Source organism: Brachyistius frenatus, unplaced genomic scaffold (genome assembly GCF_029030835.1).
Source record: "Brachyistius frenatus isolate BFR_SWC_R1_liver_20210118 unplaced genomic scaffold, ASM2903083v1 Contig_21, whole genome shotgun sequence".
NCBI lineage: Eukaryota > Metazoa > Chordata > Actinopteri > Embiotocidae > Brachyistius > Brachyistius frenatus.
In genome coordinates, this window is record NW_027210620.1 from 4463587 (window position 1) to 4487285 (window position 23699).

The 23699-nt window shown below is 42.2% G+C and overlaps 2 protein-coding genes across 4 annotated transcripts in view; both read right to left on the reverse strand.

Moving 5' to 3' along the window:
* Positions 1-10067, reverse strand: part of nhsl1b (NHS-like 1b) — a 104315-nt gene extending 94248 nt beyond the window's left edge. For both annotated transcript variants that reach the window (XM_069696597.1, XM_069696593.1), the window contains exon 1: positions 9538-10067. In XM_069696597.1, coding sequence (XP_069552698.1) covers positions 9538-9856 — 319 coding nt within the window. In that variant the 5' untranslated portion in view covers positions 9857-10067. The remainder of the gene's footprint in view (positions 1-9537) is intronic.
* Positions 10068-12173: 2106 nt separating this feature from the next.
* acbd3 (acyl-Coenzyme A binding domain containing 3) lies at positions 12174-20829 on the reverse strand. Of its 2 annotated transcripts, none has more exons than XM_069696586.1 (8): positions 20524-20829; positions 19370-19511; positions 18832-18972; positions 18408-18566; positions 17920-18094; positions 16518-16767; positions 15658-15942; positions 12174-14714 (listed from the first exon to the last, which is right to left on the reverse strand). In XM_069696586.1, exons 1-8 carry the CDS (start codon positions 20795-20797, stop codon positions 14500-14502), a joined length of 1641 nt encoding a protein of 546 aa, XP_069552687.1. In that variant the 5' UTR covers positions 20798-20829; the 3' UTR covers positions 12174-14499. The 2 variants fall into 2 exon arrangements, with proteins under 2 accessions (XP_069552687.1, XP_069552686.1); XM_069696585.1 differs by having other exon boundaries at positions 15658-15945.
* Between the last annotated feature and the right edge of the window lie 2870 nt (positions 20830-23699).

Sequence of the window (23699 nt, forward strand, 5' to 3'; positions counted from 1 at the left end):
GTATATAATAACCCAGGTCAGCATCAATGGACCCTTGGACCGTTGGCAGGAATTGAGGACAACAGATTATGTTTCCACTCAAACACAAACACAGAGAGGTCAGGGAGGTGACCAAGACAATAAATAATGCTTTTGGAAAAACAGAATCCAAGTGACTGGGGAGATTGACTTATTTTATAATTAAAATTAAAAAGTACAAAAAAATTCTATGAGCAGTAAATCCCTATTTGTAATGTTTGTTATAATATTGGATAACAGTCTTATATGTGACAATTTCACATCACGATGACCACTCTCTCGGTACAGACTCCCAGCAGCTACAGTGAACACAACTCATCACAATAACCTGCCTCTCACCGCCACCATCTCCACTAACACGGTTGATACGTCTGACTCAAATATGGGACTTTTCCATCACAAAAATAGTTTTTTCTTCCAAATAAAATGCATCTACTTTTACATTTTCTGCATCTTTTAGACAATCATCCATCTACAGACGGCTAGACTGCATCATTACAAGCAAGAAGATCAAGTGGCGGCGTCACAAGTTGCACAACGCACATGATAGAATGAACAAATTATACAACGTCCCTCAAATATTAAACATCACGTCCACTAGTCTGACAAAATAAACCTTAATCACCCTCTTGTTACGCAGCTTGTTTATTCAGCTGAGGGAATTCAGGTTGGCTAATGTCATCGATGTTTACAAGACTAAAATTATGCCTGAAGAGCCAGCCGACAGCTGTTTCTGAGGAATTTTCTGCCAATACAAATATAGCAGAAGCTCCACCGCAACTTCCCCTGAATAGTTTTAACATGCAAATATTCAGCTTTTACCCAAATTCAACTGCTGCATTGAGTCTACGCAGCAGATTCAAGGGAGCTCTTGGCTCTCTGTGGTCTATGTTGTTATTTGTTACCTACTAGCCCATTACATTTCATCTCTGTTAATGTGACTCATGAGGATGGCTACAGTACATGTCACATGTCACTCAGTTTGAGTGCAGGGATGTGTGTCTCCATGTGTGTGCTGGTTAAGTGGCACAAGTGACAGATGTGGCAAAAAAAAAAAAAAAAAATCCTTGTTTATTTTTCCTCTGTGTGTGTGTGTGTGTGTGTGTTTCCCGGCCTTGAGTGCAGTTGAGTGTAGATGCAGGATAACAATAGGCTTTATGTTCCTGTTAGATGAGCTTCCACCTGCTGCAGTGTGTCATCATGTGCTGTATGGATGGATGTGCGTTTGCCTGCCTGTCTAAATCTATCTGCCTCTTCTACACATCACTGATAAACTGATATGACAGAGGACATAGTGCATCCTTTATTTTGCCGCTATCAAAAGTGGAAGTTGTTCCTTCCTTTTTTTATTCAGACTTGATAAAAAACTTGTGAAATGCTGCAACAGGTTTACTGTCGTGAAGTGGCAGTTGCCAAGCAATGCAGGTATCTTCCTCCAGCCCATGTCAACAACAGGGCTGCATATCCACATCAGATAACTGTTCTGAATCGACACAGAACAACTGCAAACATGGGATTTTCCCCAGGATGTTGGTTCATGTGAAGGGGATAAAAAAAAAAAAAAAAGTGCAGTACACGGTAGCTGCCACAAGAAGTAAGCTTTAACATAAATTCACCAGATAAGAAGGAAAGGACTAAATCCAAAGATGCAGGTTTTCAAGTAAAAAATGATTTTACATTTTAAGTATCAGGCAGTGACTGAGCTGCCACAGTAAAGACCTGAGACCTGACTGACAGAGACACATGCTGGACTTTTGGTAGCAACCATCAACCTTCATCTATTTTCTTTAATTTGGCACTGCATGAATACATTTCCATGAATTAAAACAGCCTCTTATTACTCATATTTAATTTAATTTCAACTTTATTCATATAAATGTCAGGGCACTTAACACGGTAAAGTCGTTACAACAAAACTCTACCACATTATACAGAGGAACCTAACAATTCCCACTCATTTACGATAGAAAACTGTATTCTCACTCTTTCTAACACTACACTGCTACTGTATATCTCCAAGCAGCTGTCGTCTACAGCTGCTACACGGAGGCCTCCTGGCTTCCCCGCACTTCAGACAGAAACAACCCAAGCCAACAACATCCCAGGAGAGCCTCAACAAACACCAAAACAGATCACACCAGTTCTCAAACCACTGCACTGGTCATCAGTCTGTCAAAATACTGCTTCTTGTCCATAATTCATCGAACGGTTTTGGCCCACAGAACATCTTGGATATGCTGACCCTTTATGAACAGACCTTTTAGGTCGGCTGGTTAAACCTTACTTTAGTGAAGCTGCCTTCAGTTTCTATGCGGGTCGTAGGGGAACAAACCGCCAACAGACAGAAATCTTGAGACAAAGTGACCACATTAAAATCAAAATGAAGGACCAATCTGCTTACTATTACTTTTAATTAAGATTATATAATACCCTTTACATTTTCTTTGTCATTCATATTTCTGATATTTTTACAAATGTTTTTATTTCCTTTGTTGATCATTTATGTGTAAAGCACTTTGAATTTCCTTATAAAAGGTGCAGCACAAATAAACTTGCCCTGCTTAGTTTAATAATCAGGTATCTGCAGGCTATAGCACATGTTTTTCCAGACATTAACAAAACTTTACTTTGAAAAACTTTTGAAATATGAGCAACTGTAAATGAGGATGTGATTTGGAGTATCAGTCTGTCAGGTTATTCATCAGCTTGTAAAGCTTATATGCTGATGAAGTGAAAATGTTTTTAATACGATCGTCCACCCAACGGTAACAGAAAGGTGGAAAGATGTAAAAGTCCTACATTACAAGCATGAATGTTAAACACATTTGAAAAGAGATGTGTAATTAAAATGTGCAAAGATGGAAGAAAAGAAAAAAGCCAGAGACAGAAAAGAGAGATGTATGGAGCGAGACAAAAACTGACTATAAAAGAGACAGAGCTAAGGAAAGATGAAGGGCGAGCAGGGGCCTTGTCTTTGTTGTGGTCAGCGTGGCAGTATGATCGTTGACATCAAAGTGTAGAGGATGGACAGAGATGAGAGAGGAAAGGACTGGGAACCATATGAAACAACAGGAAGAAAGAAAGGGACAGAGATCCAGGGCAAGGAGTAAGAGAGAGAGAGAGCGAGAGAGAGGAAGAGACTTTACGACAGAGGAAGGAGGGATGGAAAGCTGAGGCGAAAAAGGAGAGTGGCTGACAATAGAATACGCTGAACTATCAGGTCACATCTGTGCACACACTCATATGCACAGCAACACATAAACAAGCTGTGAACATGTTTTGTCAGACTTGTTATAGTAGTATATAATCTTTCTACAGTTTGCCGGGGCAAAAGTTGTGGAGTGAAGCCAAGAAGAGACTAATCTGTTCTGAAGAGACTCCACCTGAGATATGCAGTGAGTTTCTCTCTCCAGCGGAAAAACATTTGGACCCGAACATCTGGCTATTTGTGATACTTTCCCTCTAAAACAATAGTTGTGTAAAATCTGGACCATGACCTCGACTTGATCTCTTCAACTGCACTCCAGAATTGTGGCAAAGGGCCAGTAACATATCTGCATATTATTTATACAGTACATTCAGCTTTTCTACAGTTCCACTACCCTGACATGTAGTAAACTTTAAAACACAGCTGAGACGATGAGTTGATTCATTGATTGGGTGAAGAAAGAAAATCAATAAATTGTTTCAATTTCTTCTTTTTTTATGAAAAAACTTTAAACTTCTCTGATTCAGCTTCTTAAATGTGAATATTTCTGGTTCCTTCAGTCCTCCGTGATCATGAACTGAGTATCGATGGATTGTGGACTGTTGGTCGGGACAAGATATTTTAGGCTGCAGCTTGGGCTTTGGGAAACATTGGTTCACGATTTTCACAATTCTCTGACATTTTTCTGACGGTTCAGGCCCCATAAATGATTTGGGGGATATTTCAGCTTTCTGATGTTAAATTTAACATTTGTAAAAGAGTATACAAACATGCAAAATGAGGTTTGGCTGGTAATTGAACCTATTTTGTCCATATAGTTAATTCATTCTGACACTGACTGCATTTTGTACTTAAAAAGAAAAAAAGAATACACTTTAATGGACATTAACAAATACTGTGCTGGGCCTGTATTGAGATGTGTTATCAGGTGTAAAATGTAATTCTGTAAGTGCATATGCATGTATCCATGCACACAAACGTACACTGTACAATTATACACACATGGGAACATCTAAATAAAAACAAAAGCAATAACCAGTGTGCTCCAGGAACCCTTGGGATGTCCCACTCCATCCTCTCTTGGGCAGAGGTTACTACAGCAGGGATTAAATCTTGCTCATCTCCCTGCTGGATGGTTAAACCCTGGATTACCCCACAGCACCCTCAACTTGCCAATTTGCCAACCTGTAAGTCCTGCATGTGGGTTCTCTGACTGTGGGAAGAGATCCACACGCGTGTGGTGACAGCAATAGCAAAATCTGAAAGTAGACTTTATGCTGCGTGCGGCCAGCCATGCCTAAATCATGTACCAGCAAACCAATGATATTTATAGTGGACAAGAAGTTTGGGAAGTGGATTTACAGGTCACGTTCATTATCTGTCTTCTGAACACTAATCCTCTATGATATTTTGTATTACTTCCTATAAGTATATCACAGATCTCTCTGTTTAAATCTCAACAGTCTGACTACAGTCCATTCATACTCATATGAAAAGCCATGAACTGAATCTGAGCATCCTCTAATGCTGGCATGAAAGAAGTGATAAAATACTCTTGTGTATACTGTAGAGTGATCTGGTTAACGCTGCTGCTCAAATCAGGGCTTAAACACACACACACACACACACACACACACACACACACACACACACACACACACACACACACACACACACACACACACACACAACTCTAAATTTAGCCGTTTTCTTATTAACTTTACTGTCTCATACCATCAACTGCAAATTGGTCTCTGACAGATTAAGTTTTATTAAGCAGAAAACTGCAGGACGACGCTGAGCAGTAGCATCTGGATTCGGGATGTCACGTGATAATCAACAAGAATCTTCTGCTACACTGGCAGCCTGCTGAGAGAAATGCATGCGTGTATACTTAAGCAAGGACGAACTCACAATACATGTTTAGAAGTGACACTCAAGATGAAGAACTTTAGCTGTTGCTCACTCTTTCACTCATAACACTCCTCTGTGCCCTGGCATGGGGTATGTTTAAATCCTGGGAGGTCTGCACGAAGGCGTGAGAGAGGGCGGCATACACACACACACACACACACACACACACACACACACACACACACACACACACACACACAATCCAAGTCAGATGCAGTTCGGTGGCAAAATCCCTCCACTTATTAAAATGCTACAGCCCTTTCCCAGTCATTTCCCCTTTCTTTCTCTAACTTTTCCCTCTCTGTCTCTCTTTTTCTCCATCTGTCTCGACCCATCTCTTTTGTCCCTCATGGGAGCAGGTCGACCTCTAGAACCAGGCCAGGCTCCTTTGGCTGGAACGAGCCCTGTGGGAACTGACTTGAGGATTCTGACTGCGTAATGATTCTCTATCAATGAATGGAGGGGACCTCAGTGGGCCTGAGTGAATAGTGACTAGGGGGAATTGAGGTAGGATAAACAAGGGTGTGTATGTGTGTGTGTGTGTGTGTGTGTGTGTGTGTGTGTGTGTGTGTGTGTGTGTGTGTGTGTGTGTGTGTGTGTGTGTGTGTGTGTGTGTGTGTGTGTTTTTGAAAAGAAATTTAAAAAAAAGAATAAACAGTAATTAGTTTATCCAGCCATGATTGTGATTTGTTATCCTTTGGACACAACTTGGACTGCATTCATGCAGTATACTTCCAGTCATTATTTGAGTACTGTTTAACGCTCGCAGCCCCAGCCTGAGCCTCAAACGTCCGTCAACACACAAGCCAAGAGTGTATATTCCCACACACACAAAGGTCTTAGAGAAACACTTGAACATAGCAACACACCCTAAACATGATAGCCTGCTCCAGATGAAAGATAATCAGGCAAAGACATATGCCTATAAATGTCTGAGGGATAGAGGAGGAATGCTCAGTGTGTGTGTCATTTGTGTGTGTAAGAGACAAGATGGACTGTAGACATTAGCAGGTCAGCTGGAAACGTGTTTTTGCTCAGTGTGTGTGTGTGTGTGTGTGTGTGTGTGTGTGTGTGTGTGTGTGTGTGTGTGTGTGTGTGTGTGTGTGTGTGTGTGTGTGTGTGTGTGTGTGTTTCTGAGCTCCAACTAGTGGGTATCAAGATATCTGACAGGGAGGCCCTCAGCCTCTAACTCCAATTAACCTTCACTAGTCACCTACTTTTAACATTAAAATAGCGTATTCCCAATTCAAAGCAGGGCTATATTTGGCAGCAGAGACTTGGCGTTTAAAACATATTGAAAGGCACGTTTCACCTAAAAGTCAGAGTTGTGACATGTTGTTGGGTGATGCAGAGAGGCCCTCTGTCCAGCACAGTACTGAGCTGTAGGTCAGCCATGTTTTGGAAGCACTCAGGGCCCATAAACAATCACTGTTGTTATGCAGGTGAAATGCAGAAGCATAAAAATGTGCTAGGACTCACGTTTACAATTGAATAAGTGCGAGTAAAACGCGAGCCGTCGGTCCGCCAGTGTAGAAAGCAGCTGCACTGATTGAAATAGGAGGGTGTCGGTTCAGTCAGAAGTGTGTGAAATGGACAATTAAAAAATGTGGCTGAAAGGCGCTCTGTGTAGACACACCCTCTGGGGTCCTAAGATAACTGCACTGAAACAATAAGGGCCTTAAGCTGACATCTGCACTACTATCTAGTAAAGAGGAAAAATGTCAAATTTACCCAGTTGTAATATGGTTACATGGTGTGCAATCCTAAATACATTTATAGTTAATCGAATGTATAATTTGTAATTTCTGAGAGAAAAAAAAAACAAGACACAATAACCAGAAAGAGGGAGAAACAGTCATGCAGTTTATTTTAGTCGGGCCCCAAAACCTGGTTAATCCGGCCCTGATGGACATGATGCCAGGGTTATCTAAGAGTACTTGATTAGTTAACTGTTTCTACAAGTTGTGTCCTCACATACATGTAAAGTTGTTATATTGGGAAAACGTCACTTCAAATTTTCATGTTCTTGTTGCAAATGTTCATCAACACCCACAATTTTCTTCACATAGTCATAAACAACATGATGTGGCAATAGATGCACCATAATAAGATAAATGTTTATTTTATATCATGAATACAATGAAAATATTATCACAGTAGAGATCAATAACCCAACCACAGCTAAAATGACCCTTGTTGGCCTGCAGCAGAAATCCAAGCCAGCCAAACTAGACTTTGTTTAAACTCTTGACTCTGAGTGTCAGGTGTTACCCGCTGACGCTCAAGCGAACGATCTCTGAACTTTGCCCGGATGCCCGATACTTCAGCAACAAATGGATTAACTCCGGCAGGAGACAGTCCAAACCCACACCAGGAGGAAATCCCATTTGCCTATAATGTCTCCTGCTCACACAGCCCCTGATTACTTTGAGTGTGCATAGGCAGAGAAACAGCAAGACAATCACAGCCATTCACTATATACGCCCTTCTCTCAATGTCGGTCTCCCAGCGTATATAGGGGCCCCTCTTTGCCCCTTTAGCAGTAACATGATCCATCTTGGAGCTGAGGTTAGAGGAGGAATCCTGACCCACAGTAGTAGAAGACAACAGAGTGACCAGCAACACTTAGACATTTATATTCAAACTATGAGCTGATCTTGTACTACTTTATATTCCTCAGGGCTCAGTAGCCAAAACTACCCTAAAGGCAACATAGAGTCTCATCAAGGATTTAAAAGCCTCACGAGACGAAGTACTAAAAGTGTGTTGATTTCCCCTTTTAGGAACCAGTGAGTAACAGCATGAGGCTGCGGTTGTAAAATACCAAAGCATGTCCATGGATGCTTTGGTTCATGAAGTCATGTACACTGCACAGTAACGTTCATTCAGATGCCCGTTCAAAAACAACTCCGCCAGCTGTTCTGTATGGCGTATTCAAATCCGGGACTCCCTTCCCAGAGTAATGCCAGAGGGCGCTTCAAAAGGCAGGTGTTGTTATGTGTGGAAAGACTCGCATGTCTGTGTTGTAATGAATCTAAAAGCCGGCGCTTCCGTGCGCCCTGCGCCGGCCTTGGGGCTGTGTGGGAGCTGGCAACTGCAGATCACAACACAACACCCCGCATTCCTGACTGCTCTCTCACACCTTGTCTTCAGCTGCTGGCTCGCACTGACTGACTGGAAGAAACCCGTCCAGGACCGCATCAAAACTTCAACAGGTACAGATAATAGCGGCGGCCGAGTCAGGATGTGTGATGACGGAGGCCGTGTCTGGTGGCAGAGGGTACACCGTAAACACAGCTCGGCAGAGTATCAGTCTGTGTATGTGGTTATCTATTGCTCATCGTACATCACATTCGCCTCTGTCTGGCATCTGTCTGCTCGGCTTATCAAGTAATTTCATTCTATGTATGTATGCGTGAGTGAGTGAGAGAGAGAGTGGGTGAGTCACAGTCGGTGTGAACCGATACAGAACAAATGTAGGAAAGAGGAGAGTAAAAAGGAAACAAAAGCCAATGAATCAGAACTGAGATCCTCCTCAAACAAATGTTCTGAGGAATTTGGGCTTGTCTATTGAATCCTTTCTTAGCAAATGCTTCAGAGGCAAATCAGATAAACAAAGAAGCCATTAAGACAATTAACAGGAAACAAAGTCCCTTAACACCTCAATTTGAAAACACGGCCACATAACCTGTTTAATAGGAAGCAGCGGTATAGAGAAGCAGATATGTATTCACTCAAAAGGCCTATCTCTCAGTCACTGCAGTCTGAGTCAATGTCTTAGTTTGTGAGACTAACTTTACAACAGCAAGCACAATTACTCACAAAGCATCAAAAGTCTGGACATTGATCTTCCATTAATCTCTGTGTTGACCAACTTTCTTTTACATCAATAAAACAGCAAGAAAAGGAGGCAAAGGTTGTGAGGGCCTTCTGTGATCTCAGTGTCCTTTGAAGACCTGAAGACAGATGGTCAGTAGGTTGGGAGGAAATCCATCATTTCTGACAGGACATAATGGCCCTATTAACATAAGTCTAAATCAAAGACAAACAAAGCCAAGTGACACCAATCCCTCCTCCCTGGTTCTTTCCAACGGACAAAACGTGACAGTCACCTTGGACCTGACCAGCACCTCTCTACACCGATGACTATCTCTGGAAGAAAGTTACACCTGCCTCATTCAAGTCCCAATGTCTCGAATGAAAAACAACGGTCTGTAGTCAGTCTAGATGTATGTAAATATATAAAAACGCATATCACATGTCTGTGGGTCTCAATTAGAGGTTTAGTTTCCCCACTAAACCTCCAATTATCCAACAGAATTGCTGTTATGGAGGCCAAAAGAAGAGTTACAAGTTTCCTGCATAAACATATCAAGTGACCAACAGTGCAGACTTACGGATTTTGACTTTCTTGGGGTCAAGCTTGCAGATTTCACTCTGCAGAAGGTGCAGCCGTCCCTGGATCCTGCAGGATCTTCTGAACACCATCCCTGCCTCCATCTCGATGCCCAGGAAGATGTCGCTGGCATGTCGGGAAAGGTCGGAAAGTTGGTGAATAATGCTGGTCAGTGTGTGACAGCCGACCTCGTCCAAAGACGAGAATAAAACAGGCTTTTTCAGTTTGCGTTTGCCGGTGTCCTCCACCGGTTTCCAGCCATCCCTCGCGGATAACCTACTCACACGCCGCGGCTCAATATTCCTCTGATGAAAGGGCATACTTATTTCATGCCAGTAACTACAGCGGGATCGAAAAGTCTTCACGCAAAAAACAAAACAAAAAAAACACAGTTTTAAAACAAACCCAAGACGAGCTGCCTTCCTGCGGTTGCTGTAATTTTCGAGGCAGTGTAATCCTTCAATCCCGCCATATTTTTTTGTTTTTCAAAGCATGGGACTTTGTGCTGCGGCACACTGGAGACGTTGCCTCCCAACGTCTATTCAAATTCAACCAGGCACAGGCGCAAGCTGGAGAGAGAGAAGAAAAAACACACACACACAAGGAAAAGTAGGGGGGAAAGTAGAAATAAAAGCCCGGAAAAAAAAAACTATAACTACCTGTAGCGACTGGAGCCGGAGCCTGATCCACTGAGGAGAGTTTACCTGCCTCCCATCGAAGTCAGCTGAGCGGTGACACCGAAAACCAGGACCGGATCTCTTCAAAGACTGAACAAGGACTGGGACCACCAGCAGACTGGGAAGAAACACAAAACACAACAGAGGTTTTTAAAAAAAAAAATTAAAAAAAAATCATCTTTCACATTAACATCTATTCTTTATTTTATGGCAATCTTACATTTAGGATTGAGGGGGGGGGGATAGTCAAATGTTCCCTTGGTTTATTTTTTTTTAGCAAAAGAATTACCTTGCCAAATTAAGTACAAAATAATGCATTGCATTTAGTTGTTCATTAGGTCATTTGAGATGAAATAAACCAAACAGACAAACATTGTATTTGTTTTTAATTAATCCTATTTAAATGGTGGATAAAATGACCTGCTTGTGTAGCGATGTGACTCGTTCAATGTAGTTTACAAAGCTGGCTATATTTACATCCAGGTCTACCATTAAAAAAAAAAAAAAAAGTCCTGATGATGAGGGCTTTATAATCTACTACTATTATTATCTATACAGTCCTTTTCATGGCGGACATTTTGACTTGTCATTGTAGGGAAAGCACAGGTGTATTACTGTTTGCTCAGTTCCATTAAGTGTCCCAATAAACTATGCTTGAATCAACAGGCACGACGAGCAGGACCTTCCTTAAGGGACATACAGCCATTGTTATTGCTGCGCTTTCCCTACAATGACAAGTCAAATTGTCTGCTAAGGTCTGATGAAAACGGGACTATTGAAGTGCTGGGGAAATATGTTTTCTGCCATTTTAGCAACACCCCGTGAAATAACAAATAAATAGATAAATATAAAACAAATAGATATTGATAAGTTAGGCAAACACGAGCTAAAACATGCATTAACTGTGGAGCATTAGCCTATACATTGTTGTTTGTGTGATAAAGTTACACCATTGGTCGGCCAAATATGAGCGATAAACCGATAAAGTCACCATTGGTGGGCCAAATGCCACAACTTCCTGTATCCACTTCAAATTAAAAGCCATTGTTTCAAATTAAAAGCCCCCGACCATTTTTTTATACACACTCCTACCATATAATAGGTTTTAATCTAGTATTTTTGTGCATTTTTAAAGAAAGAGTGTTGGCCCAAAGTCACTACAGTTAAAAGGATATGTCACTTGTTTTTTTCATACTGTTTAAAATAACTCCTGGACAACACATTCTGCGAACACTTGTCTCTGATTTATCACCCGTGTGTGTGCAATGAATGTTTGTCCAGGTCCTTCTTTCACCATTTGACACTCCCACCACTACTCTTTAAATTTCAAAGAGCAAACCCACCTCAGAGGCACACTGTTCACCCAACTCAGTTTTAAAATATACAGGTCACAAGTTTAATCTTTTCAAAGTATGGCAAAATTAGTTTCTGCAGTATCTGAAGGTGCCCCCTGGTGTCCTTAAGTGAACACAGCAAGTCCACGGGTGCCTGTCTGAGATGTAGGCAAGTATCTCTACTGTCATGTTTAGTTATTACACAATTAACTGGAAATCATCAAATTCCTCCTGACTGGGTGTGTGCTCTGTGGCAATAGTTGAACAAGTTACTCAATATTCGAGGGTAAAATGCTGATACGACTGAATATTGTGACACCCCATGTGCATCATTGAAAACTGTGAAGGCAAGGTGGATTGTTCCGTTATATACAAGTAATACCCGCAATTGTCCTTCCCTCAGCACAAAATGTGTTCAACAGGAAAGCGGCATGAGGATGACACATTCACCGTGGGTGGAAAAAGGAACGAGCCTGATAGTGGTCTGTTGTTACAAGGCCATTTTTGGTGTCCTTGCATTCCCAACGAGACCTCCTTTGTTTGCGTAAAATGTTATCTTCTGAAACTGAAATAAGTTTTGCACTATACGCATTAAAGCTTGACCACAAGCAAAAAATAAGCAAAGCTACAGTTTTAGAGATGAAGATAAGTTTAATCAAGATTAAATATATGCCCAAAAAGATCTTGCAACTCAAAGAGATTCAAACAAGTCAAAACAATACAAAAAGATGAGCTTTTCTATCGTTCGTGTCAATAGAGTCTTACAATTCTATACTTCCTACAAGTTTTGGACTTTCATTCGACGTAAAATGTATATCTCATTCACCTTATTTTACAGTGCATTGATTCGCAAAACCATAGCCTTCTTCCACATCTATAAACCCATACATAAACTCATTTATAGAATTATTTACATACAAGGCTTGAACAAGTCAACTCAAACCATTTGGTGAGCCATAAAAACTTAAAAACAAACATCACATATCAAAGAATACGGGAACGTCCTTGAACTGTACGGCTTGCTTAAGCCATAGGCAGTGACATTTCGTTACACAAATTACTAAATGGATTTGAGACAGAAGTAATTAAATAATATGACAAATTTTAACGGTGAGCAAAGACACTGGAGGATTACTCAACTTGCACAATGTTCTGCCTGTCCTTAAAGTTTGGTCGCTTATGCACAAAAATGCACAGTTAAGTGTGATAAAGGGAAACCAAATGTCCTCGACACCCGCTGAACACATTCAACAAGCGTCATTCTGATACAGACAATAGTTCACACAGCACTGCCCACAATGCTTGTAGATGTCCGGTGCATACATATGTAATTGTAGAACTGAACCACAAAATGAATCTAAACCATGGCAACAAAATTGTAAAAAACGCAAAATACATTTAGAACCGAGTTAGTAAGCAACCATGTCATGCAGAAGTCCACAACATGTCAGTTTAGTCACAATACTCGAGATGACAATTTGAGTCAATTCAAACCAGGAAGAAACAAAAACTGCAACACAGCTTTTTGTGTAATGGATTTTTGAGTGCTGCACAGATGTAACAGTGTATCATGACCTCCAAAACATGAGTGGTTAGTGGATTTTTCTTTTTATTGTCAAAGTCCGTGCCAGAACTCAGTACAGCAAATCTGAAACACATACAGAAAGATGAACACAAAATCCTCCTAGGTAATATTAGCAATACTTTCTCCTTTTTTGTAAATCTTCAATACAGAATTGATGAGCGAAAGATATGGACAGTTGCCGGGGACTGTCAAGAAGCAGCTGCTTGAAAGTGAAACAAACTGAAAACACAAATCACACCAGTAAAAATAAACATTTGTATGAGAAAGGGAGAGATATTTATAAAGTAATTTGTTTTTTGACTTCTTATTCTGTATCACATACCGAGATGCTTGTGTTCAAAAGCCCAGAATGCCCACAACCATACTTTACCATGTGCATTACTATTCTCTCTTCCTTCCCTTAACACCCACGTGGCTAAATCATTTCTTGTGTCCTTCATAAATTATCCCAGTGGACTCATTTAAAGAAACCTACTCCTCAGACTGTATCAAGAAAAAAGGTAAAAAAAAAAACAGAAGAATAAGCCAAAAGGACGACTGCTTCCACTAACAATCCCCTCAGATCTTCACGTATACCCGGTGACTGGGGCAGAGAATAACACTACTGTTTTACAACAAAAAGGATAGGTAGCTTTGTGTACACTGGTTGTTTTTTTTAATGTGTGAATGAGACTTGGCAAAGACCAGAAGACCTCTGTGTAAAAGGCATAGTGTTATGAAGCACATTTGCAATATCACTGAATTTCTGACATTGTCTGTGTTCTCGTGGGATAAACAACCACTATTTCCACTAAATGGGAAACGCTGGCTCACAGGGTGCTGGACTCGCCAAGTTTCCATTCATGGTTATGAAAGCATCACTCTGGGAAGAAGCAGCCACAAGGCCATGTTGGACAGTGCTGGGCCAGGGCGGTGACATGACAGGAGCCCAGGGAGGGAGCGGGGGGGGGGGGGGGAGGAGGGGGAGTGGTAAAATACAATATGAGAGCATCGTCCTACAGCTTGGTACAGCAAGCACAGGTGCTGAATATACAACAGGGATACACGCTCCTCTTCCAAAGGCTTGATGACACATAGGCGCATATTAGTCCAATCTCCAGACCAGGGCTCTAGATGTCTCTTTGTCACCCTCTGGTGGTTGTATGGATAATGGATCTGGTATCATTTACTCCTTCATACACACACACACACACATACACACACATACACACACACATACATACACACACACACACACACACACACACACACACACACACACACACACACGTACATAAACAGGCTGCCTTCACACAAATCTCCACCAAAACACACACATATATATGAACATACACACTGCTTGGCTCCCCCCGTGTCTGTATTCAGGCTTATCTGGTGTAATAGACTCTGTAGTAAACACTCTTGGAGCGCCAGAGTGAATAGGAGTTGTCAAACTTGAGCAGGTAGACCCCGCGGCCGGGGTATTGGTGGCTGCCGGCGTACACCTCCTCGTGACAGTCCCGCCGGTAAACCGGCACAATCTCATCCACCTGGGGTTTCCCTGCCTCCTTCTTCGCCTTCTCCTCCTCGGTGGGAGGATCACCTGTAGGCACAACAACAACAGATCATGGAGGGGGAGAAAAAAGCTGCCAGGAAACAAGACAATCATCACCGAGTCTCATGTTTTTAAAATGGTACTTTGGCTACACTATGCATTATTTATGTCAGGCCATCATTAATCTTAATGTTCTGAAGTTATATTTGTGCTTCAGTGCTGAGCACAGTGAGAAAGATTTCTTGCAATCACTTACAACAGTTTGAGCAGACTGAAATACAATCTGTGCAAAATTTTTCTGCAAAGATTTCCTGTTACACACCTGGGAAGGAGGCTCAAGTATAACACCATATATTATAGTAAATGATAAATGATCAGAAAGCCCTTCAGGTATCGGACTCTCTTAGTGGTCGGGTCAAATTCTGCATACAATTTGCATACTTCCTAAAAGATACATGATGTTTATGACTACATGTGGCAAGACCTCCATACAATAATGTAACCCAGCCTACATGGCTGCACAATATGACAAATATCAAATGTATTCCCATCATTCATTCTCATTCACACATATGCTCGGGTTTCCACCGAAGAACATAAGCAGGATTTCAGCTGACCTAGGGAGAGTCGTGGATGTATGTACACACATTCTGAACACAAGGTAAGAATAAAATATTCACTGGAAAACTAGTCACCCATCTCTCTGTAGAGTGATAAGTGAAGCTAAGGCCAATAAAAGAGGCATTCTCATTCAAATCAGGCTTCTGTGGCAACAATAGGAGAGCAGCCAGCATGACTCGCTGCATCCAAGCATCCATAGCAAATGTCTGTGAACCTAACCTCAACAGGGAAATCATGACCAAACTATACTGTTTATATACAACAGTAAAATAAACTACCACCACCTCAGATTGGTCTGGAAACATTGGAAACATTTGCACAAACAAACCTGCAGGCTTACTCCCGCATAACTCCTGACACAACCTCTTACCTTCTTCATCTTCATCCTCATCACTGGACTCTGACACGTGCACGCTGACTGAAGCGGAGGCAGCATCCGTCCACTCGAAGAAGACCCCGAAGCCGATGTCGTAATAGTCTGTGGCAAACTCCCAGAACAGGTACGAGCCCTCCTCGTGGGTTGGGACGCGCACCGTCACCACCTCGCCACGCCCCACCGTGATCACGCTGTCGGCGTCCTGGCGGATTTTCTCCTTGAAGTCCTTGATCTGTGGCCTTGTCCACATGGAAGGAGCAGCTATGACTGGTGGGGAGTCTGCTGTGACCAAAAGACAAAAGGCATTTAACAATCTGTTGTAAAACCTCCAACAACAACAAAACAAATCTGCTGACACAATCTGAAAATGCCAGTTTCCCATTCGAGAAGAAGTTATAAATTGCAAACTCAGCAACCCCCTCCTTTAATCATTCCCCTAAACAATATGTTCACAGTGAGAGCAGTCAGCCATGGTGGATTTATTTGTCCGAGGATATATAAGCGCTTGTTCAATTCTTGTACAACTTTTTACATTTGTGTAAGCAGAATGTGTGACTGAATGATCCCTCAACCAGCACCTTATCATGTGTCACTTGTTCCAGCTCTTCCCGTCCCTGCCCTCCAGGTCACATCAACAAGGACACAGCAGATAAGTATCAGGTTTCAGTTTTGGTATAAGGCTTTGTTTGTTTGACTGAGCTTCCCCCCCTCTGCCTTGCAGCCATGAGTTGCACAACAAGGAAAATGTAGAACTTCCTGCATGAAGTCAAACACCTGTAGTTTATGTTTTGTTTTAGTTTTTTTTTTTTTTTTTTTTATTATAAATGAGATAAACAAAGCTACATCCCACCAACCTAATAAAGGCCCGTTCTCTGAGACCTCCTCTGCCGGCTCTGGCTCTGGCTCGCGGTCCATGCTCTCTGAGTAAGAGTCTGACTGGCCTCCATTGACTGTAGGAGCTTCCTCGCCAGCGAGTGGCAAAGCAGCACACAGCGGTCCTGCTGCTGAGGCGGGGATGGGTTCGCCACTGTTGAAGCTGCTAGATTCGAGGGTGCCCTGAACCAACAAGTCAGCCTGCTGCTGCTGCTGCTTTTGTAAGGCCGCCTAGGACGAGAATGATGATACAAGGTCAACATCATAAACTAAAACTGAGGACATGAAGCAAGAGTGTAGTTTCTACAGTGCAGAAGGAGGCAGCATAGACACCTGCTATCTCGAACCAATTGTAGGCAGGGCTACACTTTGAAGGCTAAAACTTTACTTTTAACATTGTTCACTTTTGTAAATGGGACATTTAGCAATTAAATTTCTATCTTTAGACAACTCTTTGAATGTTCTCTTACATTGTTTTTTGACTGAAGCTCTTTCTCTTTGTAAAAGAGTGTGTTTTATTGTGTACCTCATCATAAAATATGAGTGGATTCAGTTCTGGAATTTTTTAAAGGTTGTCCAGAATGACATTTGTTTTTTGAATATGAAGCACATCTTCCAATATAAATCCCGTGAAAGTGTTAAAAATGTTCCGTCCATGGAGAAATCCACACCCGTACTCAGCAACTGTGCCGTTTGGACTTCTGAAAGTTTGTGATGTCACTCACTCACGCTTAATGTCATATGTCCGCCCTCAGCACAGCCCACTGCCCAACCTTTCATGTGGGGAAAAAAGTATGTAGCGGTCATTCTGTCGCTGACCTACCAAGTTACAAGAATGAGGAAAAGCTGTGGTTGGCTTGGGCATGTGACACTCAGATAAGAGTCAGCCAGTCACTGAGCATCACTGATATAAATTCGCCTTAAAGACACAGATACAAAACAGCCTGTTCTTGGTGGAGCTCCAGAGAGAAGCGATGCAAATTTATATGCACATGGTTTTTGTTACTTTAAAAAAAAGAAATACTAATATATTTTGATGGATGTCAACACTGCAAATAAAACACTGGGAAATTGTAAAATATGGGACCTTTAACAACTAGTAGAATGGATGTTTTTGTTTTGTTTTAGTGCTAATGCTGTCTTCGCCTTAGTTTTACGCCTACCAAGTGTCACCACACCAGAGTGATTATAACAACTGCACACAATTAGGTTTTTCAAACATAAACATCTTGAAACGTTACCAGTAAGTTTCCAGAAGAACCCACTCGGACTTCTTCTCCAAAAAGATTTTCTTACAGCCATTTGGATAATTGCCAGTTCTTAAAACGAAACGTTAAAATCTATCAATGAAAGTGTATGCTGCTCTGTGGTCCTGCATCCCACCTGTTGCTGAGCCAGCTGGACCTGGTAGAGCTGCTGCATGTACTGCTGGTAGTGCTGCTCCTGGAGCTGACGGATGAGGCCGAGCTGCTGCTCTGGGCTGTTGGGATACTGCTGAGCCGCATACTGCTGGAACTGCACCGCTGTCTGGGCATTCAACGCCGCCATTATCTGTTGTCTGGTGAAAGTATCACGGGGTAAAATTAGTGAGGATGAAAACACAGGAGGCAGGGGAGACAATAAAAACATGTGAGGTTGTTTATTGAAAAAAATAAAAACTTTTAGTGACCGTTTGGTCTTTGAAGCAGGTTTAAGTGCAGCACTGACTCTGCTGGACCTTAAAAGTCACAGCTTCAAAATAGAAAAACATTAGCCTTGTATATATGTACACACCAGGGCAGAGTGATGATCATAAATTTGTCCTGCTGAAATCAAAACCTTAAATTGCAAAACCTAATCGCATTTTACAAACACCACACAGTGAAACGTACTTCTGCTGCTCAATCCGTAGCCTCTCCTCCTCTGCCTGTCTTCTTTCCTCTTCCTCTCTCCTCAGCCTCTCCTCCTCCTCAAGCCTTCGTCTCTCCTCCTCCTGTCTCTGTCGCTCCCTCTCCTCCTCCTCCTGCCTCTGACGCTCCTCCTCTTCTTTCCTGAGGAAAAGCACAGAGAGAATTGAAGAGTCTAAGTAATGCATAGGGACAAGTACAGTACATATATTATGTTAGACTAAAAGACAACATGTGAAATACAGATAAATGTTAAGTTCTCAAGAAAGGCAGACCAGAGACTCTACCATGGGCAGGTATCGCCTATCAACACTAAACTAAATGCCGCTTCACAGCTTTTCTGGCTGCATGTAGAACAATCTGAGGCTGGATTTAGACATTTAAGAAGGACGGAAGCCGAGCACCTTACCTTTTTCTCTCCTGCTCCTCCCTTTCGATCTTGTGTGAGGTGACATAGGGAGCAAAGAGGTTACAGCACTTGTTGAGTAGCTTGACAAACTCTACCATGGCCTCCTCCTTCTCCATGTTACCCAGGGAGGCCCACTCTTTCCTGCAAATACGGCAAGACGAAGATGAAGATGGACAACACAGGATGCCAAGCAAACTAGGCTCAGCCATTACGGATTTACTGGCTTCTATATTTGATTAAAAACGTTCGGTTTTTTTTTTCCTCCTAAAAACCGTTGTTATAATTTCATTTTGAAAACCAAACTATCAAATTATTAAACTTTGCGTACAGTGAGGCAAAAAGGCTGATTTCCATCCAATTTTTTTTAACAAAGTTTAAATTCATAAAGAAATGAGAAGCGCACACGAAGTCGTAAATGACCTGCATCAACAGTTGAGTTACCAAAACACAGCAAAACGACTGTAATGTGTCGCAATGCGTCTTATAATCGAAAAGGTCCCATGCAAAGACACGCATACAGATGCGTGTGCTGCGTTACCTGCGGTCGTTACCCAGGACATCGAAGAAGCCGACCTCCGGCGAAGCATCGGGGTTATAAGGGCCCAGCGACACCTGCTTGTGCAACGCCACCAGTCGAAGCTTCTCCTCGTAGGTCGGGTGGAAGGCCTTTCCATCTTTATCTTGAGGAAAAAAGCAACGTGGAAACAAATGAGTTTGCATTTATTTTACGCCCCGTTCTTTTTAAAACGTCCACGTGCGGTGAAAAGTGCTCGTAAATACCACAATACACCTACTGTACAATAAGGGAGTCGCAAAACCAGTCGCATGTGGGCATTAAAATCTAGTTCCAACAAGCATTAAAACAACAGATACTTTTCTTTAGTCGTTTCAAAACACTGTGCCAGAAATCGGTAGGAATTACGTGCTGAATTCACTCCCACGCATTATTTAGGATAAGGTGAGGCAAGAAGATTTACATATACAGTACAAGTTAAGTGGGTGGACCTAACCTTAAGTGACACGTTGATAAAGAAAAAAATACAAACCCCAGATTATTATTCTACCAAGCCCAAACCTGTTTGCGCAGTCATTACAACTCAGCTCAAATACAAAATAAAAACACACAAATGCCCAATGTTTGCACTTGCGAAAGATGTTTGCACAGTAACCTCTGATTTCACCTAAATCACATATTGTTGTGTTAAATCTTACTTTGTGATGCGGAGAGGACTTAAGAGAGGTTTTAAAAAAAAAAAACCTGTCTGCAGAGCTTTGAAACGCTGTCACATCCAGCTATTAAAATGAATAAGTGGAGTCGACTTAAAAATGAAAACACAGCTGGATAATTAAACCATTCAGGTATACAAATCATAAAAACATTAAATGTTTGTTTGCATGTATTTAAAGTTCCCCTTGAGGCCTCCCAGCATGCAGAAGGACCCTGGTGGTCCTGGAAATGTGGCTGCCAGCAGCAAATCAACACGGAAGTGCCGCCGTGCTCGTTTGGCCATTAAAAAAAAAAAAGAAAAGAAAAAAGAAAAAGGAGCCAGCCAGCAGCTCCTCATGTCATACTGCGGAGTGACAGGTAGCAGCTAACGTTAGCACCGCGCTAAGCCCTCAGCAGCCGGAGTCTCTCCGGCGTAATGAGCGACGTTTCTGCGCCGGTTTGTCGAGGCGGCTGCGAAGAAATACCTTTGAAAAATTTAAGGGCCATCCCGTAGAGCTCTTGCAGAGGGAAGCCCCATTTCCTTTCTATGGCAGCTCTGGGAGTCTCTCCATCTTCGCTTCCAGCGTCGCCCGGCTCGTCGTCGGTCTTCTCGGGCTCCGCGGGCGTCGGCTCCGGCTCTTCGGCCTGGCTCTGCTCGCCCTCCGGGTCCGGACTGAGGGTGAGGCCGTCGATGGAAACTTCGAGCCGGCTGGAAGTAGCGCTGTCGAGGTCGCCGCTCTGAACCTCTGTCGCCATCATGTAGACTGTCAGCTGAAGCGGCCACGTACCTATTTCCGTTTAGACTTGGCGGAAGTTCCGGTTTTCTTTTTCTTTTTTTTTTCTTTTTTTTTTAATAATGACGAATCTTTTAAGGAAATATAAAACATTTACAAACGTTGGTTTTTTTTTATGGGAAAATATATAATATTAATAAACGTTGGCATTTTCCATATTTTGCTTTATTTTTAGATCAACATAATTGATGAAAGAAAATATTTTTTTAGTTCAGTGTGCCAATGATGAGCACTCACTTATGAGTCAGCTGGGGTATTTTTGGAAATGTGCGTTTTGAACTCAATATTGGTTTGCCCCTTTCTCCATAACTAACCCGAACCATCTCACTCCTCATATCAAAACCTAACCAAAACTTTGCAGTGTGCAATTCGGGATGGTGCTCAATGTTTGACTTCGGCCACATTGAGCAATGCCCAAATTGCACACTGCAGTGAGGGGTATTTAACCACTGCATGTCACAGAATCTGTTGTATTACCGATCAGCCTCTGATAACTATAAACATATCAAATTAAAAATGACTACAGATAATGTCCATTTAGATTCAGGTGAACAAGGGGGAGAGACACGTATTTTCAGCCAATAGACCATTACTCTAATGCCATGAATGTAGGAATTAGAGGACACGTTTTTTTTCTTAAAATAATTGATAAAGTAGGTGTAGTTAGCAGCTGCATTGACAATCTGAGTATTGACTCAGCGACTTCGTCAGCTAACGATAATGAACACAAATAAGTTAGAAAGTTAGTTAAGTCCGTTGAGGCTTTCAGTCATATAGTTTTCATTTAATATACAAAAAAACTTAAAATATAAAGGGATTTCCTTTCAGGTTTCATGAAATCCCATCCTCCTGCGTGAGGAAATGTTGCAGCTCCAAAGTAATCCACACTGCTCCTGAGTGTCAAATTTTCTTGACGTGATTACATGGCACACAGCAGACATGTTTCATCAATTTGTGTTTAAAATGGCAGGTTTAATGTGGATAATTTGGTGCCAGTGTGTATATCTTGCAATAGTGACCCCAACCTCTAGGGGCGCTGTTTGACGTTCACACATACACATCCTGGTTTGTCAGGTCAATAGTTGAGGCCATAAAAGTGTGTGGTTTGTTTTGAAGGGAAAGAGCTTTGCTGACTGTAAACGAGGAGTTGTTTTTTATTGATAAAACAAGTTTTGTTTGAAAAGGTCCCATGATACCTTTAGCAGAGTTTCTACTGGGAACTTTTTTTTGCAGAAAAATTGCAGGAATTTTGCAAAATTTGCTGGCTCCCGCAATTATTGCTGAGATTGGTTGAAATTGGGTTAAGGATTGTCATTGCAAAATCACAACGGGCTGCATAACATTGACAACGGTTACTTTGGATAATTTGACTGATAAAGCCAGCAGACACCAGAACAATCTTAATCATTTTTTTTGTCATCTCTGCATCCACCCAGTGAATAAAATATTCACTCACCTGATTTGATCGACACCAGGTCCTGTTATAAATATCTAACTTGTTAGCTGCTAAATGCATTATGTCCAAAAGCGATTCCCTGATAGTGTACAGAGAGCCCAGTAAAGCTTTTTCACCGGAATCAGCTGCCTGCTGCTGCTGGTGATAAGTGTTGCCACATGTCTTGAGACAAATACAAGACATAAAACTTCCCGCAGGATCTACCACAACATGATATAAAAGTCAAGAAAAAGTTCAATTTTAGTGTTTATTTAGTGTATTTGTCATGAATGTACTGGTGTCCATTTTTTTAAATTTTTTTAATTTGTTTTTATCTCGGAGCACTAAACGTATTTAGGTCCATACAACAGAACTTTACAACATTAGAGACAGGAATCCAACAAATTCCACATGAGCAAGCATTTAGCGACAGTGGGGAGGAAAAACTCCCTTTGAACAGGAAGAAACCTCCGACAGAACCAGGCTCAGAGGTGGACGGCCATCTGCCTCGACCGGTTGGGGTGAAAGAATCTTCATTCTCTACTTCATCTCTCCCCTGTCTCTTACAAATCATCCATCTCCGGTTCCCACTTCATTTCCCCCCTGTGCCCACTTTTTCAGTGCCCTGTGCCCACTTCATCTACCCCTGGTTCCAGCTTAATTTCCCCCGTCCCCACTTTTTTTGAACCTCGTCCACACTTCATCTAGCCCCAATCCCCACCTCATTTACCCACTGTTCCTATTTCCTCTCTCCCCTGTCTCCACTTAATCTCTCCCTTACTGAGATTCTGCCAATACCAAATTCTCCTCAACAGGTATTGAGGTTAGAACAAGACGGAAGTGGAGCATGCAGGACTTACCTGCTTGCTAACTTCGCCAGGAAAGGAAGAGAGCCAAGTATGCAGATCTGGTACCTGCTTGTCAGAGGAATGAGTGGAGGACTCGCTACGAGCGTCTCTTCACTGAGTCCTGGGACTCCTGGGGATTTGTAGAGGAGCAGATCCATCAGCAACATCTTGGGAGCAGCGAAAAACCCTCCCCACTGGCTCTGGATGAACGGGGGGGGATGAGTGGTGTGATGGACACAAGTCGGGGACTGATACCGCCCCCCCACCGGCTGGGTTGTCCGGGTAAAGGTGTCAGATGATGAGACCCGGAACACCAGAGGACCCCGGGTTCATCACCGACATTGTGTCCAGGTTGCACTACGTAGTGTATTTATGAACTGTCTCCACTTCACCTCTCCCCTGTCCCCACTTAATTTCTCCTGTCTCCTTTCCTTTCTCTCTGTGTCCTCCACTTCATCTCTCCCCTGTTTCCCTGTTCTGCCTTTCAGTATATTCCCTCTACCAACCAGACAATCCCAGCATCTCCTCTGTCTCTCTCCGTGCCTAGTCTACTGCCTCCCACGCCTACCTCACACGTTCCCAGT

Coding starts and splice junctions, on each gene's coding strand:
- acbd3 (XM_069696585.1), bottom strand. CDS start 20,797: ATGATGGCGACAGAGGTTCAGAGCGGCGACCTCGACAGCGCTACTTCC. Junction 16,768..17,919: donor TCCAGCTGGCTCAGCAACAG/GTGGGATGCAGG, acceptor TTCTCGTCCTAG/GCGGCCTTACAAAAGCAGCA. Junction 15,946..16,517: donor AGAGAACGGGCCTTTATTAG/GTTGGTGGGATG, acceptor TTTTGGTCACAG/CAGACTCCCCACCAGTCATA.